Below are 20080 nucleotides of genomic sequence, written 5' to 3' on the forward strand. Positions count from 1 at the left end.
TGCCTAGGGCCTTCCTTAGTTCTGCACCGCCCCTGGTGGTCAGCACACATCATAGCGAGCGATTGAACTCCCGGTCTCCCGGTTGAACTTCTGAGGGGACACTGCATATTAGCTTTTTATATATATAGACTAGAGGCCCGGTGCACAAAAATTTGTGCACTTCGGGGGGGAGGTCCCTCAGCCCGGCCTGTGCCCTCTCGCAGTCTGGGACCCCTCAGGGGATGACCACCTGCTGGCTTCGGGGGATTGGGCCTAAGATGGTAATCAGACATCCCTCTGGCAGCCTGGCAGCCCTCGGGGGATGTCCACTTGCCAGCGGGGAGCAGGCCTAAGCTGCAGTCGGACATCCTTAGCGCTGCTCAGGAGGCAGGAGAGGCTCCCACCACCACCGCTGTACTGGCAGCCATCAGCCTGGCTTGTGGCTGAGCAGAGCTCCTCCCATGTGAGAGTGCCCTGACCACCAGAGGGCAGCTCCTGCATTGAGCGTCTGCCCCCTGGTGGTCAGTGTGTGTCATAGTGACCAGTCATTCCCAATCCTTCTGCTGTTAGGGTCAGCTTGCATATTACCCTGTTACTATATAGGATAGAGGCCTGGTGCACGGGTGGGGGCCGGCTGGTTTGCCCTGAAGGGTGTCCCGGATCAGGGTGGGGGTCCTGCTGGGATGCCTGGCCAGCCTGGGTGAGGGGCTGATGGCTGTTTGCAGCTGGTCACACCCCCTTCAGGGTGGGGGTCCCCACTGGGATGCCTGGCCAGCCTGGGTGAGGGGCTGATGGGTGTTTGAAGGCTTGTCACACCCCCTTCAGGGTGGGGGTCCCCACTAGGGTGCCTGGCCAGCCTGGGTGAGGAGCTGATGGCTGTTTGCAGGCTGGTCAAGCCCCCCCCTCCCAGTGGGGACCTTCACTCTATGGAGGTTTGGCCAGCCTGGGTGAGGGCTGATGGTTGTTTTCAGGCTGGCCACACCCCCTTTAGGGTGGGGGGTCCCCACTGGGATGCCTGGCCAGTCTGGGTGAGGGGCTAAGGGCTGTTTTCAGGCTGGCAAAGCCCCCCGGTGACAGAAGCTCCCAGCCTCTCCTTTTTTTCTTTTTTTGTTAATTCTGGGATTTATTTACCTTCTATAATTGAAACTTTGTGGCCTTGAGAGGAGCTCAGAGCTGGCCAGGGTGGGCAGGAGGGAAGCCTCCTGCTTGCTCCAGCTCCGTGGCCACAACCAGCTGAAAGCAGGTATCTGGGGTTTATTTACCTTCTATAATTGAAACTTTGTTGCTTTGAGTGGAGCTCAGAGCCGGCTGGGAAGCTTGGCTTCCTCCATCATTGGGGCAACCAAACCTCCTGCTTGCTCCTGCTCTGTGGCTGCCGGCTGCCATCTTGGTTGGGTTAATTTGCATATAGTTGCTCTGATTGGCTGGTGGGCGTGGCTTAAGGTGTAGCGAAGGTACAGTCAATTTGCTTGTTTGTCTTTTATTAGTGTAGATATATATGTACACACACATATATATCTATAATAATAAAAGCATAATATGCTAATTAGACCAGATGTCCTTCTGGACGACCTTCCAGACAAAGCCAGGGCTGCAGCCACAGGATCGAGGCAGCCTCGACTGTCAAGGCCTACTCTTGCATGGATTTCATGCATCAGGCCTCTAGTATATATATAAACATCAATGATGAGAATCATTGATTGGCTGCCTACTATATGCTCCCCACTGCAACCTGTGCCCTTGACCAGAATCAAGCCTGAGATCTTTCAGTTCACAGGCTGACGCTCTATCCACTGAGCCAAACTGGCTAGGGCTGGAATTGATTTTCTATATGATGTGCAAAAGGGGTCAAGATAGAGATTTTTTTCCACATATGGTTATCAAATGACCCAGCTCCATTTATTGAAAAGATAGCATGTCCCCTCTGTACTGTATAGTGATAAATCAGGTGACCACTTTCCTTCCCAGGCTCCCTTTTAATAAAAATCATTGCATTGCTTAATTACAAAAACAAGAATATTAATTGTAGAAGACATTAAGAATATAACTAAAGCAAAGAAAATGTTAAAACTCTAATAATTCCACCTTCCAGGCCTAATTAACATTGAGTGTATATAAAGGCTGTCCCAAAATTCATGCAAGAAGTAATTTTGATAGAAAACACAGGTTTATAATTAAAAATTTTAAGTTTTTTATTGATTCATAAAATATACAATATAGGGTTATGTATGGAATAGAATATCAGGTAAATGGATTATCATGTCGCGATAGCAAGCACCATTAACTGTTATTGCCTGAGCAGCCGAATTTTCAAAGAATGGTCCGATGATGCCTCCAGTCCAAAATCCTCACCAAACAGTGACACGTTGTGGATGCATTTGTTTCTCAACAATCACTCGTGGATTTTCTGAACCCCAAATGCGACAATTTCGTCGATTAACCAAGCCATCAAGATGAAAATGAGCCTCATCGAAATTCAGTCACATTTATGCAAAACGGTCATGAAAAATTTCAACAAAAGAGTGCATATGTGCCAGCAAAGCCGTGGAGGCCATTTACCCGATATGCTATTCCATACATAACCCTATACTGTATACTTTATGAATCAATAAAAAAATTTACAATTTTTAATTATAAACCTGTGTTTTCTATCAAAATTACTTCTTGCGTGAATTTTGGGACACCCTATACATCCTGACCTTTTTTTAAAAAATTTTAATTGATTTTTTCAGAGAAAAGAAGGGAGAGGGACAGAGAGATAGAAACATTGATGAGAAAGAAACAACATCAATTGGATGCTTCCTGCCCACCCCCTACTGGGAATTGAGCCCAAAACCTGGGCATGTGCCCTGAACGGGAATCAAACTGGTACAACCACTGAGCACATCAGCAGGGCCAGACCTTTTTTTCATGGCTGAATAGCTATGAATATTTTTAAACCAAAATGAAAGCATTCCTGTCAATTCTGATTTTTAAACTATTTTTATTTTACCTTTGATGTCAACAAATATGCATCTAAAATATTTCTAATAGCTAAACAGTATTCCTTTTTATTTTTTAATTGTATATTTATTTATTTATTTTTTGTTCCTCCGCCCGCGCCCGCTCCCCTTGGCACTGCCGCCCAACAGTATTCCTTTTTAAATTGTACTCCCCGACATATAATTATTTTGAAATTGTCTGGCTTTCTCATAGCATTTCTCATTCATAAGAGGAGAAAAACTTGCCCTGGCTGGTGTGGCTCAGGTGGTTGATCGTTGTCCTGTGCACCAAAAGGTTGCCAGTTTGATTCCTGTTCAGGGCACATATCCAGGTTGTGGGTTATCTGGGTAGGGTTGGGTGTCTATGGGAGGCAACCGATTGGTGTTTCTCTCTCCCTCCATCCCTCTAAAATAAAATAAGTAAAATAAAAAATTAAAAAACATACAAAAGCAAACCTTTAAAAAGAAAGAGAAAAACTTTAGATTTACAAATTTTTTTTTGGTCTTTTTTTTTCTTTTAATCCTCACCTGAGGATAATTTTCCATTGATTTTGAGAGAGAGTGGAAGGGAGGGGAGGAGATAGAGAGAAGCATTGATATGAGAGAGAGAGAGATATTGATTGGTTGTCTCCCATACGCACCCGGACCAGGGCCGGGGATCGAGCCTGCAACTGAAGTACTTGCCCTTGCCTGGACTCTTCAGTCGCGGACTGACGCTCTATCCACTGAGGGCTCTAATCCAGCTAGGGCTCTAATCTTTTTAAAAATATTTTTTTCTTGAATGTAAGCATCCAACTTGAAACTGCAAAATGACAGTAATAAAATTTCATTGATTAAAAAGAAAGTGTGTCAAAATATACCCCAAACAATTACTATGTAGAAATGATTCAAAGTTCTTTGAGAAGGTGGGAGAGGGAGCGAGGTTTGTTGAGGGGAAAGTGGAGGCAAAAGATATTTTAACTTTATCTTTAATGTTCTAATTATTTAAAAAGCAAATTCAGTATATTACTTAAGTAATTAAATATTAATTTAAATAATCCAAACATAAAAATGAGTTGTCATTACATGTATAAAATAAATTTTGAGAGGGCAAGTTATGATAAATGAAAGAGAATTAACATGTCTAATCTTGGCAGGTAGAATAATTTCAGGAGACTTGCCCTGCCAATACAGCCTTATAATCATTTTCTGACTCATTAGTTCCAAAACCATTAATATTGCATCACATGTATTAAGAAATGTTGGAATCATCACAGTCCTCAAATATTCAGGTACCCAAACTAATTTTTTATTTTCCTCCAGAAATATGTTCTGATTATCAACTTTCAATGACTTAAAGAAACTTGTTTAGAGTCAAACAACTTAACTTAATAAACATATATTAAAGACCCATATATTTTTTAAATGTTCAGGACCTTCTGGAGTTATAAATACTCCATTAGGAAATTGAGTAATTAAGCCGCATAATTGTGTTTACATCTTTAAAGCACGTACAATTCATCAAGGATTTGGTGGCTAAGTGCAGTTTTTTCTCACTGTGATAGCCTATTGAGAAAACAGTCTTTTCTCCTCAGGGAAAGAAAGGTATGGAAATCACATGAGAAATATTTTAAAGTACTTTTAGCAAAATAATCCACACCATATCAAAATCTGTTAGAACACAGTTAATCACAGTAAGGAACAAAATTGAAAAGTAGAATTCACTTTTGTGGAGGCTATAATGTAAAGGTGAGCACAACTTAACAGGTTTATCACAGGAAATCATAGCATCCATCGTCCAGTCTATTCTAGATTAGCAAATAATTTTCCAGCGACTCTTTGTTTGGTATGCCAATGTAAAGCAGATTCCTATACACATTTGAAAGACAGCTAGAAAATACCTTAAAAATATTACATTTGAGACGTATAGTAAGGTGCATATTTTTTAGATACAGGACAGCTTTCTCTTGCTTTTATTTAAGAATATTTTTTTTCATGCATTTCAATGGTCATATGAAAAAGACATTTATTTTATTTTTATTACTAACCCCGAGGAAGGAAGAACAAATGTGGAATAGGCCTCACAGCCTAGGAATCAAACTACACACCTTTCACAATTGTAAATGGCAAGTAATAGAAGAAGTCCAGGATACTACACTTATTCAGACTTCCACGCACATCAGTTTAAACCACATAAAATGGATATAACATTTGGGCAACTGGCACAGTGGCATTTCTCTGGCGCAGCTGAGAACCATTTTTAAATTGTATGACTTTTAGTCTCCACACTAGTTTAAACAAACAAAACAAAATTTATATCTACCACATAGAAACTTTCAGTTCAACTTATTAGCTTTCAGATCAACATATGCCAATATACAGGGGCATTGTGGTTTCATTGCTGAAGAAGCTCCATTCAGCAGAAGAAAAAATGGGTAAGTTCTACGTACTCTTGTCTTTCACTGGAATGTGTTAACTGATGAGAGGAAAAATGGAGAATTCCATCACAAGGGGATACGAGAGGTGCTGGCATTATCCCTTTGCCATTATAATTATTCTTCTTAGGATGAAACTTGGGATTGCAAATTTAGCTGAATTTACCAGTTTCAACCTTCGTAAATGAGATAAAGTTCACAACCTGGGCCAGAAACCCCAAGCAGCTGTTGGGAGCAAGAGAGCAATAAGGACAGAAGAAAACAGATTCACCGCATTGTTATCAAGAATTGGTTTCCCTGCTATGTGCTTCGCCTCATCCGTTGGGCTGTTGACCACCATGCCAGTGTTTTCATCCAAACCTAGAGTGGAAAAGAAGCCACATGAGGTCCAAAACCCAAATGACTTGATAAAAAACACCCTTTTTCCTCCAAAGGAAATAATCTTTGAAAGATCAGGAGTCACTTATAAAATGACTTTAGTGGATCATCTATACGGTGAGAGATATGGAACCCTTTATTACAAAAGGCCTCTTTGAATAAATGGGTTTCAGCACCCCTCAATACTGTTTTCTCAACACTCCTGGAGTTCATTCAGAAGTAGAAAAGAGAATATGAAAAGCAGAAATGACATGAAACTGGCAGACTGGGCCTGCCTTCCCAGTGGTTCCCCTCCAAGACCAGCCTCTAAGGCCCCCGAGAGTAGAGGTCATGTCAGCAGCCTCTGCAATGGATGCCCAGGACCCAGCATGGTGCCAGCACAAAGGAAGCACGCCAAGATTTACTGAATGAATTAACCTGTCCACAGCCCACAATTGTTTTTCAACCTACCCAATACAATCAGAAACGTGTCTAGTTAGAGCCCAGTTTAGAATAAAACTCTTTAAAAAAACTTGTTTGTGTGCGTGAGTACAATAATTGAGCCCTCAGTGTGAATTAAAATCAGATTGATTCCTCCTTAGCATCGAGATGAGATTAAAAAAACTGAGAGCACAAACATTTTGATTGGTTGTGAGGGGAGCGCAAGGGCAAGCAGATATATTGGGGCATGAGAATTGGGAGGACGGTACTCAGGGGAACTTTCTCCAGACTCCCAGCCTCTTCATTATATGAATCAAAGGAGAAAACGCAGTTGACTAGCATGTGGAGCAAATATGCTCCTAACAAAATATGTCAGTACACTGACATGACGGAAGAGCCTCAGAACAAAGCACAGAAACCTTTTGGGAAAACTGCCTCTCCCACATATCTTAAGTGGGGCTAAAAACTCAGTAGGGAGGAAAGCAAGCACGATGTCAGAGTAGAAAAGGTCACATGTGTACAGTTAGATTAGTACAATAATTGTCTTGGAAAACAAGTGGAAAACAAGTGGAAGCAAATCCCATTCTGCTTTCCCGGGATTAAGTGAAGTCCCATTAGCAAAACCATCTGTTTCCTGCACTGTCATATCCTCCCCACACAGCTTCTACTCCTTGTTCTGCAGGACTCATTCTCTTTCAATGAGCTTAACAAAAAAGAGTAAGAAAATCAAAATCATAGAATAGACTTTGCCTTATCATTCCTGGTCTCTAAACTCCTGGTGTCTTTAGGGTTGTTTTCATTGTCATATCCTTTTATTTTCCGTATTTCTTTCCCATTTCTTTAACACACCAGTAAGTTGCAGTTATAAGTAATGTTCTTACCTGTATATTGCATTGTAGCTCCTAAATATGAGTCCACAATTGATCCTAGTAATCCAGCCAGACCCCCAAATGCAATAATTGGCCACTGGGGAGCAGAAATGTCCAAATCATTAACAAAAACCAACTGTGTGAGGAAGTAGGCAATGCCCACAAAGGTACCACCAAGGAGACTGGAAACAAGGCCCACTATCGTAACCCCTCCATTGGTCCCTGAAGAAGAAACATGGATAAAATCATCTCGTTAACAATCAGCAAACAATAAAGTCAAGGAAAGCAAAAAATTTTGGTGTCTATCCACTCAAGAGTAATTTAAAGAAAGGGCTCTTTTTGATTTAATCCAAAGATCCTAAGACCATAGCCTACTTAGAAAACAGTCTTTTCTCCTCAATAACTATTGACACTCAGTGAAGTAGAATGGTTCAGTGGAGCTAGACTGCCTAGCTTCAATCTTAGTTCTGCTGTGACTGTAGTGAAGGTACCTGACTTCTCTATTCCTTAATTTCCTTGTTTGTAAGATAGAAATAATCAAAGAACCAACTCATATGGTTATTAAGAGTACTTAATGGTAATTCATGTAGATCAATGCCTTGCATATAGGAGGGACTCAAATACGTTATCAGCGGTTCTCAACCTGTGGGTCTCGACCCCTTTGGCAGTCGAACGACCCTTTCACAGGGGTCGCCTAAGACCATCCTGCATATCAGATATTTACATTACGATTCATAACAGTAGCAAAATTACAGTTATGAAGTAGCAACGAAAATAATTTTATGGTTGGGGGTCACCACAACATGAGGAACTGTATTAAAGGGCCAGAAGGTTGAGAACCACTGCGTTAGCTGTTCATAATGATAATGATGAAGGAAAAGAAGAAAAGGAGAGAAGGAGCAAGAAAAAGAAAATGAGGAGATAGAAAAGGAGGAAAATAAGACAAGGGAAGAGGAAGAAGGGGAGGACAAGGCAATGACAAAGATGACAAAGAAGTTGTAGTAGATGGCAATAGCAATGGGAAACGGAGATACATGTGAAAGCACTAACCACATATTAGACCAGTGATGGCGAACCTATGACACGCCTGTCAGAGGTGACACGCGAACTCATTTTTTTGGTTGATTTTTCTTTGTTAAATGGCATTTAAATATATAAAATAAATATCAAAAATATAAATCTTTGTTTTACTATGGTTGCAAATATCAAAAAATTTCTATATGTGACACGGCACCAGAGTTAAGTTAGGGTTTTTCAAAATGCTGACACGCCGAGCTCAAAGGTTCGCCATCACTGTACTAGACCCTCAAGAAATACTCTATTGTTCCCCACCCCTCCCCCTGCCTTTTCCTTTCTCACTGGTATGTCTGTAAATCAATCTCTAAGTTTCTGTATTGTTTTATCTAGGGCTCGTTAACTTTTTCTGCAATTTAAGACTACAGCAATTTTCCAATCAAGGAGACTAACAATTCCTCAAAGACTCTTAACTAAGAAACATAATAAATCAAAGTTTTTCTTTTGTTCATTTTTGTTTTTTTAAGAAACTTAAATAAAGACTCACCAACGGGAACTTTCTCCCACGTTGTTATTAGCCTTGGCGGGCTTTTACTCAGAACAGGGCCAATTTCTGAAGCCCATGTGTCACCAGCACAGCAGGCCAGTGCTCCCAAAAGAGACAAACACAACCAGGAAGCAGTGTGCTGCTTGGAAAAATCTATTGGGATTTCCCCGGGGCCATTTTCTATCATGTACAGTAGGGCCAGCTCTGTGGGTACAGCTCCATTACAGAACACCTGAATCCAATTCCTCTGCCCGCCTAGTAGCAAACAAGTAGAAAAAAGGACAAGAAATGTTTTATTCTCAGGAGGAAAATTATGCTGATATAGGAACTTAAATATTTTAACATTTAAGAAAAGAAAAATGATTACAATTTTTTAAGTGACTAAAAGTGGGAAGGTACCTTTGCCCACATTCTATATTGTTTTAGAATAATTAATGAAAGACTTTAGTGCTTCTAAAATTTTGCTCTTACTTGTTATTGTGGTGAAAAAATGATAAATTAAATCCGGCTACTACTTTAATTCTCATATAACATTTATCTATTTCAACAATCTAAACATGTTTTGATTAAAAGCTTATATGTTAGGATGAAACAAAGTTACTCTTTGAAATAATGTCAAACATTGTCCAGCCGGTGTAGCTCAGAGGTTGAGCATCAACCCATGAACCAAGAGGTCACGGTTCGATTCCTGGGTCAGGGCCCATGCCCAGGTTTCAGGCTCAATCCCCAGTGGGATTGAGAAGAGGCACCCGATTGATGATTCCCATCATTGATATTTCTCATTCCTCTCTCCCTCTCCCTTCCTCTCTCTGAAATCAATTAAAAATAAAAACATATTAAATAATGTCAAATATAATTCATGTTACCTTCTTTATATTCTGAATCTAGACGCTTCTTTATTTCTCCCTTCCATTTAGTGAGTTTTGAAGAAGAAAGGAAAAACATCAGCAAAGAGGTAAAAAAGCTGAAATTTGCAATAGTTAGGATAAATCCAACTATTAGCCCTGAAAGAAACACATATACACACAGAATTACACTTAATCCATACAGTAATACTGTGAAAAAAAAGAATGGATTTTTCCCTGGTTATTTTCACATTATAACCTGAAATGTACATTTCCATTTTTACCAATTAAGATTACCAAACAGTAAACTAAATGTCAGTTTGGTTAAATTGAGATGTATTTCTTACCATATTCTGACCTCCTTTCACGCAAACTATGCTATGTAGATGTAAAATATTATTTTAGAAAACTTTATAATGGAATTGCAGAACACAATATGATTTTATTATTAAACAATATGCATTATATATATTATCCTCCTATATAATAAAAGCCTAATATGAAAATTGTCCCCTTGGGTGGTCGTTCGACCAGGAGACTGGGAGTTCAACCGCTCACTATGACATGCGCTGACCACCAGGGTCGGTGACCAACCTCCCGCGGCACCCAGGTGGGGGGCTGTGACCTCTCACCGGCTACCTGGGGGCGGGGGTGATGGGGACAGAGGTGCGGTGATAATGTGGGGTGTCTGCCGAGCTCGTTCTCATCGTTCTCATTCCCCCTGCTACCCCCCTAGGACGCCAGGGCTCACGTGCCAGGGAAGCCCCTCATGCTCAGGTGCTGGGCACCTGTGAGGAGCTCGCCCAGCACCCATGCAGCCTCTTCTGGGTGAGCTGGGCTGCAGCCGCTGGGACTGCAGGGGCCGGTCGAGCTCCCTGTGGGTTTGTGCAGGAGCTGGTCTGCGAGGCCAGCTGGGAGAGAGCGTGCTGCCTGCCCAGCTTCCGTGTGGGCCGCTGGGCGGCCCAGAGGCCCACGCTGTACCCTAGCCTGCAGCATCCAGCCGCGCTCACTGCATCTCCGCGTGGGGACTTGGGTGCCGTGACTCAGGCAGAGGGAGACTCGTAGGGGTCCAGGGCCTAGAGGTCAGCTGGGTCCTGCCCTTCCATGCCAGACGCTCATGCTTTGATCGCTGGCTGTGCCTAGGGACTGCACTCATGCACGAATTTCATGCACTGGGCCTCTAGAATATAATATTTGGATGGCTAGTCCAAAGAATTTTCAAATTAACTCTGGTTCTCTCAGGGAGGTAAGACTATCAAGTCTTCCAGGTTTCTATTTTTTACATTTTCCTCCCATAGTCTGGCCGGCCAGCCAGCCAACCTCCTGTGGTCCCTTCCCTTGGCTGGTCCCTCCCCCTGGTCAGCTGGCCAACCTCCTGCGGTTCCTCCCCCCGGCTGGCTAACCTCCGTGGTCCCTCCCCTGTCCCTTCCACTGGCCAGCAGGCCCCGATTGGCCCTGGTCGCCAGCCAGGTCTAGGGACCCCACCTGTGCACGAATTAGTGCACCGGGCCTCTACTTAGGAAATAAGAGGAGTAATAATTCCTCCATCACTGGCTTAATGCAAAAATTTAAAAGAGATCATTTTTATAATGTGATTATATTTTTTGGCACGTAGGTGCCCCTTAATAAATGTTAATTAATATCATGGGTACTGCCTTGGCTGGTTTGGCTCAGTGGATAGAGTGCGGACTGAAGGGTCCCGGGTTTGATTCTGGTCAAGGGAACATGCCTGGGTTGTGGGCTCCATCCCCAGTAGGGGGGAGTATAGGAGGCAGCCGATCAGTGATTTTCTTTCACCATTGATGTTTCTATCTCTCTCTCCCTCTCCCTTCCTCTCTGAAATCAATAAAAATATATTAAAAAAACAAAACAAAATAAGGTGCTCCCAAAGCACAAGAACTCTCAAGGATTATGGCTGACTTCTGACTTTAAAATAAGTAAACTCTGTACCTAATAGATGCCATCTGGGTAAGTAAGAACTGTCTACAAACTGTCTACAAATGAGGGCGGGAGTGAAGTTACACCCAAAATTCCAACGAAGGTGATTTAGGTATAATCTTTGGCATTATCAAAATTCTGTAATTTAATAAACTCAAATATAATCAATTGTATCTTATGTAATTTCTCTAGAGAAAGAGTATGGGAATCAAAAGAAGGCTAGTTAGCCCAAAATAAGAACATCTACGAGAGAAAAATTCTGAGATGCTCTAAATTAAATTACAGCAGGCTACAGAGTGGGAGAAAGAGATAAAGGTAATTATCCAGTTAATAGCTGTGGTCTGACTAACGAAAGACCGCACACACTCCTGAATGTATTTTAGAGCTTTGAATGCACTTCCAGGAAGCCATCTAAAAAGAAATGGTCAACCTCCAGAGGCCACTGCATCCTGCTTATGAATGAACTTTCCTGACTGTTGCCCACAACCAATCAAAAGTAGCAAATACTTCTTCCTTAAGGACTGTGCACCTATCCTAGAATTGCCCCTGCTTCATCCCCTCCTGCTCCATAGCCAGTGTAAATTCTTTCAAAACAACATACATCTTTAAAAGAACCCCATCAGCCGAAACCGGTTTGGCTCAGTGGATAGAGCGTCGGCCTGCGGACTGAAAGGTCCCAGGTTCGATTCCGGTCAAGGGCATGTACCTGGGTTGCGGGCACATCCCCAGTAGGAGATGTGCAGGAGGCGGCTGGTCGATGTTTCTCTCTCATCGATGTTTCTAACTCTCTATCTCTCTCCCTTCCTCTCTGTAAAAAATCAATAAAATATATTTAAAAAAAAAAAAAGAACCCCATCAGTTCTCCTCAACAGTAAGTCCATAATGCCCTATTTCATAAGATAAAGACATTTTTGTCTCTCCAATCTGATTTGCTGCTGGTGTTTTGGATTGTATGTCCCAGGACCTGATCTTTTTTCCTGGCTAGCATATGACTCAAAAACCCTTCTTTCACAAAAGCTTTCGGCCTTAAAGGTTTTTTGTTTAACAACACGAAGGCCTAAAGAACCAGAGGTTGGCAGATTTGTTGAACATTGTACAAGGAAGGAGAGCCTTTGATCTGTGGACTTGCATTACTGTTTCTCAGACTTTGTACTTACCCAAGCAACCTTCTAATTATCTTTTGGCTTCTCAAATAACCTGACTACAAGAATAGGGCTTGCCTGAACAGTGAGGTTCACATTCCAGTTGGTCTGGTAGTTCCATATTTTATCAGATGAATAATGCAGCATTCTGACTCATGTATTAGTCCCTTGCAACAATGAGCAGCATAAACCAGGTTCCTGGGCTCTGATCAACTCTGGGTACCTGATAGAATGAGGTTTCCATTTCAGAAAGACTGAACAGCAAGCCTGAACTATGTTGACTAAAAAGTTGTTAAGGTCCTAGCTGGTTTGGCTCAGTGGATAGAGTGTCAGTCTGTGGACTGAAGGGTTCCAGGTTCGGTTTCAGTCAAGGGCACATGCCCGGGTTTCGGATTTGATTCCCAGTAGAAGGCGTGCAGGAAGCAGCCAATCAGTGATTCTCTCTTATCACTGATGTTTCTTTCTCCCTCTCCCTTCCTCTCTGAAATCAATAAAAATATACTTAATTCACCAGCCTTTCCTGACAACACCCCCATTTGCTGTGCACTTCCAATACACTTACAGCATCTCCTTCAGGGGATTAAATGCCCAAAACCCATCATAGTTATCATTTGTCTCTCCTGACTACAAATGTAAGCTCTCTGACAGTGGGATTTTTACCCATTTTGATCACTATTAAATCCTAAGTGCCCAGAACAGTGGCTGGCATACAGGGAACCCTCACTAAATATTTGTTGAACAACTGAATGAAAAAAAAAGGTAAACCATTAAGCCTAATAGTCTTGGTAAGAGAAATTAAATTCAAACTTTCAAGTCAAAAGCCTGATGACATATTGTCCACACTGACATGTTCAAAGGAATACAGTGAATAACTAGACTAGACAATATTTCTTTAGAGCAAATCACCAGCACAGTACTTTACAGTTTACAAGCATTTTCCCACATATCCTCTCATGTGATTTATTCTACATTCTAGAAATACTCTCTCAAGGAGACTAGAGCCCTCCACTTTAGTGTTCACTTTAAGCATTGCCTCAATCCCTCCTCTCATTCTTCTATCAACACTCAGCTATGTGTTCCTATGTCAATAAGGATTCTAAACACCCAGATCCTGTGGAAGTTCTGAAACTCTTTCTCAATCCTAAGCATGATGGGGAGCACAAGACATTTTTGGGGCTAGCAATCTGAATTAGTCCCAGTAACCTGCTTTCTACTGCACTCTCTTGCTAGCCGATAATTAACTCCATTTGTGAAAAAATGTAGGAGACTAGCAGGAACTCTGCACCTAAGTTAATTAATATCCCTAATGCACATTCTTGTTAGCCTATAGTCTAGTCACTGCCCCTTCTTAATTATCTGGTCCGTCCTTGGTTCCTCCCATGCCAGGTGTCTTCTGGTTATCTGAGCTATGCTGTGCTCAAGGCCGCACGCTTTCTGCAAGATATCTGCTGAGCACAATAAATCTTTCTCTACCCTGTTTCATTCTCTTTAACCCTTCCAATATATAGAGAGAAAATCTCATTGTCCAGGTTGTTCAGGATCTGGATCTTAGGGTCCCCTGAACCAGAAGCGCTGCTTTAAATAAAGGCTCTTTCCTGAACCTCCAAGTGTCCGACTGTCACTTCCGCGCCAATTTCATAAATTCCGTAACAAGCACAGTAAAGGCAGAATATGATAAACTTTAGTAAAATTCCTTTGACTATGAATAGTAGTAGTGGAATAAAAACAATAACTTACATTTGTAAAACATTATTATGCATGCCAGGTATTATGCTAAACATTTTACATGGATAACTCCTCATGCTAAGTCAGTGCCCAAGGTACTATTACCCCCTCGTATTTTGCAGATGTGAAAATTACAACACTGAAAGCTTAAGTGACTCGTAGTCATACGCCACAACACTATTTCCAAGTACTATGATATATTTTAAATCAGCATTACAATTTTTTGTCCTTAAGGGGGGTAAAAAGATACAAGCAAAAAAGATCCCAACATGCCATAGAATGAAGTGATTAGGAAAAGAGCAGAGGTTTTAAAATCAATCTATATCTGTTTCCTAAGCACCTATTATGTGTGTAACACTATTTAAAGAAGCATGGGACACAGAAGCATAAGATCACTCTGTCTTCAGGGACTTTATAATATGGTTGAAAATAGATAATAAATCACTAAAGGTGAATGTTCGTATAGTATTAAAAGATGTGTTGTCCTACACATTATCTTGCTTGATCCTTACCAATAAGCCCATAGGTCCTACTTCACAAAAGATAAAGAAAAGTGAGGCTCTGTGGAGTTAGGCAAGGTGGCAAAGATCATAGAGATAGCAGGTAGCAATGCTAAGATTCAAATACTCATCTTCTAATTCTAAATTAAGCTAGGTAGAGATGAATGGAGGCCCAAGGGTGAGAAGGTAGAAAAGAAAATGGTAGCAGAAAACAAAACAAAAGTAGAATCAGAAAAATAAGACAAAGTCAATATACAACAGGGAAATCAAAGGAAGACAACTTCCAGAAGGACTTGACCCTTCTTGCTATAGATCAAGAATAATAAAAATCAAGGCAAGGATACCTGAGAAAGGACATTTTTAGCAAAGCATAACTCTGTTATTATATTTAAGGAGAGAGTGTTCAAATTATTTGCTATAAACAGGGTACTACTTCCAAAGTGCTCAAAACAGTGCCTGATACATAGTATGTATAACATTACACTTACAAAATAAATGTAACAAACATTCCTAACACTTATTGATTATATGGTAAGACAAAAATCATATAAAAATATCAACATGGCCCTAGCTGGTTTGACTCAGTAGATAGAGCGTTGGCCTTTGGACGGAAGGGTCTCGGGTTCTATTCCGGTCAAGGGCACATGCCTGGGTTGCGGGCTCGATCCTCAGAGGGGGGGCATGCAGGAGGCAGCCGATGGATGATTCTCTCTCATCAATGATGTTTCTCTCTCTCTCTCTCTCTCTCTCTCTCTCTCTCTCTCTTTCTCTCTCCCTGCCTCTCTGAGATCAATAAAAATATATTTTAAAAAATTCTTAAGAAAAAATCAATATGTCTGTTAGCTATTTTTTCCAATGGCTCCTTTATTTCACACCTAGGGAGAGTGCTCCAATGTTTCTGCTAGCAGATACTAAGAGTTTAATCCAACCAAGGGAGCAGAGTAACCAAGGTCCTCAAAAGTCTATTAATTTACTTGCTATAAATTACAAAGTTAAATAATTTGTACATTACACTAAAAGGGTATGTTACTATCTGAAAACTTGACAGAATAGGAATGCTGAGCAATGTGTAACTTTAACATTGTGATTTATAGTCTCGTATATTCAGAATTTTGAAAACATGAGTTTAAATTATATAATCATGCACTTATTACAGGGTTAAACATTCAATAGCAAAACATACCTCCTAAAGCCCCACTGTGATCTAGACTTCTCTTTTCAAAGCCATTTGATGCGATCAAAACAGGAACAACAACAGAAAACAGCCAACGCCAAGGAGAAATAGGCTGCAAGTTACCTGAAAAATTATAAAGGTAGAGTATAAATTGTGTGAAGCTTGCATAGGTTAGTCTCGGCTGTAAACATTGATAACTGCATTCTACATTGAAATACTGTCAAAAGTAGGGAAACTGAAATAAAGTCACCAGTGTAAAATATTTATGTTGAGACCTGATATTTTCAGAGGCAATAACCAAATAAGTCAATAACCAAATAAGTCCTGTCCAAATTTACAACTATTTATAGTAATGGCTATTTAACACATATTTGAAGATTTAAAATGAATTTTTTTAGGGGAAGCATGTATTAATTCTCAAGAATAGCACAGAACAATCTCCTTTCTAATAGGATCCAATTATTCCTTTCCCTGCCTTTCAGAGATTTTTTTTTTAAGTAACATCTCACATGCTACATATCTCAGGATTCAATGATTAGCAACTGATTTTTCCAAAGATTGCAATTCATAGACGTTTTGCTTGGCTAGCATAACGTTTTTAAACAATTTGAGGTACAAAAAAAAAAACACCCACAAAAAACCCTAAAAAATAAAAACCAAAGAATAAACTATTTGAGTTAATATTTAAAGATTAGATTTCATATACCCATCCAGATTCTTGGCTTCTGCCTTGTAAACTAGAAACTTGAGCCACGTGGCAGAATTGACTATAGGCTGCCTCTTTTATTTTTTTTAAAAAATGTTTTTACTGATTTTAGAGAGAAAGGAAGGGAAGGAGATAGAGAAATAGAAGAATCATAGACCGTCTGCCTCCTGCACGCCTGCTACTGAGGATTGAACTTGCTATGGAGCAAGCGCCCTAACCAGGAACATCTTGGTTCATGGGTCGACGTTCAACCACTGAGCAACACCAGCCCGGCAGAGGCTGCCTCTTTTAGATGAACCATTGTTTTCAAGTTTTAAGTGCCCGCCATTCCTGACAGACTCCCTAATACCAAGGCTGAGTGACTACAGTAAAGGGAAATGTGAACTATTGCTTGTGCCTGTGTTTTTATCAAAAATAGGAAAATGAAAGACAAAGGTCAAATGTTCAAGAACAACAACAACAACAACAAAAAGTGAAAATCCTATTTCTGAAAGAGAAAACTATTTCCTTGTGTTTAATATACAAAGACCTGGGACAGCTTCACTCATTTACATCAGGTGCCTGGCTCCAGGGGACCTTCACTTTACAAATCCTGTTTTATTCTATTGAGTTTGTCATAGTTAATACTGTTACTAGGGAGAATCTCCTCTCACATCTCTCCTCCCCAACCCCTCACCCCCTACTGTGACTCATTATGATTGTCAATCTAAGAAATATTCAAACCTGTGAAGAATTTTAGTGAGTTTATTTGAGCCACAACCGCCGACAATTTCTGGGAAACAAAATCTCAACGGATTGAGATTATGCTCCACAGAATGGCAGTTTTGCATCTTATTTTATACATTACAATCAAAAGAGGAGATGTAAGTGGGTTACATGAAATCCATTGGTGATAGATTAGGGAGGCGGGAGAAAGCAAATCGGGGAAACCTCTGGGATTGGATAAAACGTAAAATGATAGACACACACTTTTTTTTTTTTTTTTACTTAGGTGGGTGCAGGATAACTTAATCAACAACTAAGTAAATGACAATAAGGGATTTGTGGTCTCTGCAGAGTGGTGCCTGTGCTTTGAGGGTTCTGGAAAAAGGAAAATTACTTCTGACATTCCAACAAATGTTATTGTAGGCGAAAAAAGACAATAGATAAGCTCAGTTAAGGTAAAGATTGACCTTTGTCAGGGAAGATGCTGGACAAGGGCATGACTACCTACCACAAACTGCTTTTAGTATAAAAAGTTTTCATTTCAGCCCGGCAGGCGTGGCTCGGTGGTTGAGAGTTGACAGTGCAATTTCCGGGCAGGGCACATGTCTGGGTTTTGGGCTCCATTCCCAGTGGGCTGCGTGCAGGAGGCAGCCAATGGATGATTCTCTCTCATCACTGATGTTTTTGTCTCTCCTTTCTGAAATCTTTAAAGTTTTAATTTCAGACCATCCTGTGTGGTTACTTTAAGGCCACCATTCAGGTCTTCCCTGAGCTAGTAAGGTAGCCTGTGCCCCCTTTCCTCCCTATGATGACCAGCCCAGACAGCTTCAGTACCCTGGAGAACACCTATTCTACTATTAAGGTGTCTCTGAAAGAGGTCTAAGGTCTGAACTGGTAATCACTTACAATAAAATCATTTGTGAGTTTACTTCCTCACTCTATTTCTCACTTTTCTCCTTGAACTGAACAGTATTTTGTTTTTATAAAAGTACCAAAGAAGTTTGTGTAAATGCATACTTACGCTCTAATGCAGATGCAAAACCTTAAAAACTTGAGTCTCAAGTACCTTCTATTTATGCAAAGTGGCCCCAGACTTTAAAAGGACTGTTCTTATGAAATGACCAAACAGCAAACAAATCCTCTAAATCTCCAAATATAAACACTATATATATTTTTATTTTTACAAGACAAAACTGATAAACTACATTATGAATATTGTTATTAAAAGTATTACTTTATGTGTTTTACAAAAACTATGCTTTAGTTATTTCTCACCAAGATAGATGTAATAATTACATAAATAATTACATATTCTGAAATAGACGTAACTAATATTATCACAAGCAGCATTTATTAAAGGGTTTAGAACGTTAAAGGCACTGTTTATACTTTCTGGGAAATTAAATCGAGGCTGTGGAAGTTAAGTAAACACAATTCATAATCAACTTATATTCAGAGATATAAGTTTTGGATTTCACAGTGGTACAATTTTAAATTCCACCGATTAGTTTATTTAAAAAATAACTCGGAACATTCATACTTACCATAATAGGTGCTTGCAGTCATAGACAAGATCCAGAAAGCTAAAGAAATGCAAATAATCAGGCTCATTACAACTATATTAGTTATCATCTTTATATATTTTTTGCATATACTGACGTCAAGATCTGTCATGAAAAAAAAAGATATGAGTAACTGGGGAAGAAAATATATAGCATTTCTGAGAAAAATAATCATTTAAGTTGCCATCAAAACACTTGTCTGGAGGCGAACATAAATGCCAACATCTTCCAACGATCAAAACAATAATATAAAGGCAAACTATTCCTGGAAACTTGCTGGTGGAGAGGTTAACGATCCATTGGAAAGACAAAATGCTTGCTATCACGGGGCGGACTCCTCGACCGCGGTCACTTCACACCCGAACACCCCGGCAGGAAGGTGGAAGAACAGCGGAAGCAGCCAATCAGCGGTCGCGAGGACGGCGAGCTCCGCCCCCGCCGCCCGCCCACGCGCCGACGCAGTGGGTCCGTGCGGCAAAGTGGCGGAAGTGGAGTTGGAACCGGGCCGAGTCCTGGCCGCTAGCCCGGCGAGACAGAGCGCGGTCACGGTCCGGCGGCCGCCCGCGCCGCCCTGGAGTCCAGGTCCAGCCAGCCGCGAGCGCCTCGGGCCTGGAGCTCAGCCCGCGGCTACCGCGCCTGCACCTCCAGCCACTCCCCTTCCTCGCGCAGGCGCCGTGGCCGCCGAGGGCGTCTCCTGGTTCACGTGAGCCTTAAAAAGGCGGCTCCAAGGGCGTGGGGCTCGGCCAGGCCCACTGAGAGGTGGCTGGTGCGGTTCGGACCTGGGGGGTTTGCACTGCCCCTAGCAATAGTATTGACATCTGGGACCTTATGTTTGGGGACACAGGAAACCGCCAAAAAAGTGATATCATCGCCTGGGTATTAACAGATTAAAGCAGTGTTTCTCAACCTTCTGGGCCCTTTAATTATTGTTTTTCAGGTGTGCCCCACCCAGAAATCGTCGTTGCTATTCATCGCTGTAATGTTGTTCTGTTATGAACCTACTGAAATACTGATTTTCCGATGTCTTATGCGACACCTGCGAAGGGTGTTCTAGCGCCAAGGGCTCGCGTACTCACACGGTGAGATACTCCTGGAAGCATGAAGCTGGCTTACGTTAGACCTTCCTCATCTATTGCCCGCCGGAATAATCCTATTAATATTTTCCCTCCTATAGCCGCTAT

General features: G+C 41.2%; 1 protein-coding gene across 1 annotated transcript; it reads right to left on the bottom strand.

Moving 5' to 3' along the window:
- Nucleotides 1-4226: 4226 nt before the first annotated feature.
- Nucleotides 4227-19479, bottom strand: TMEM19 (transmembrane protein 19). The gene is made up of 6 exons (XM_006095456.3): nucleotides 18882-19479; nucleotides 15936-16049; nucleotides 9469-9606; nucleotides 8603-8857; nucleotides 7054-7263; nucleotides 4227-5734 (listed from the first exon to the last, which is right to left on the bottom strand). The coding sequence occupies exons 1-6, from the start codon at nucleotides 19072-19074 to the stop codon at nucleotides 5571-5573; spliced, it is 1074 nt and encodes a 357-aa protein (XP_006095518.1). The 5' UTR covers nucleotides 19075-19479; the 3' UTR covers nucleotides 4227-5570.
- Nucleotides 19480-20080: the final 601 nt, after the last annotated feature.

The sequence above is a fragment of the Myotis lucifugus genome, unplaced genomic scaffold (assembly GCF_000147115.1).
Source record: "Myotis lucifugus unplaced genomic scaffold, Myoluc2.0 scaffold_156, whole genome shotgun sequence".
Lineage (NCBI taxonomy): Eukaryota > Metazoa > Chordata > Mammalia > Chiroptera > Vespertilionidae > Myotis > Myotis lucifugus.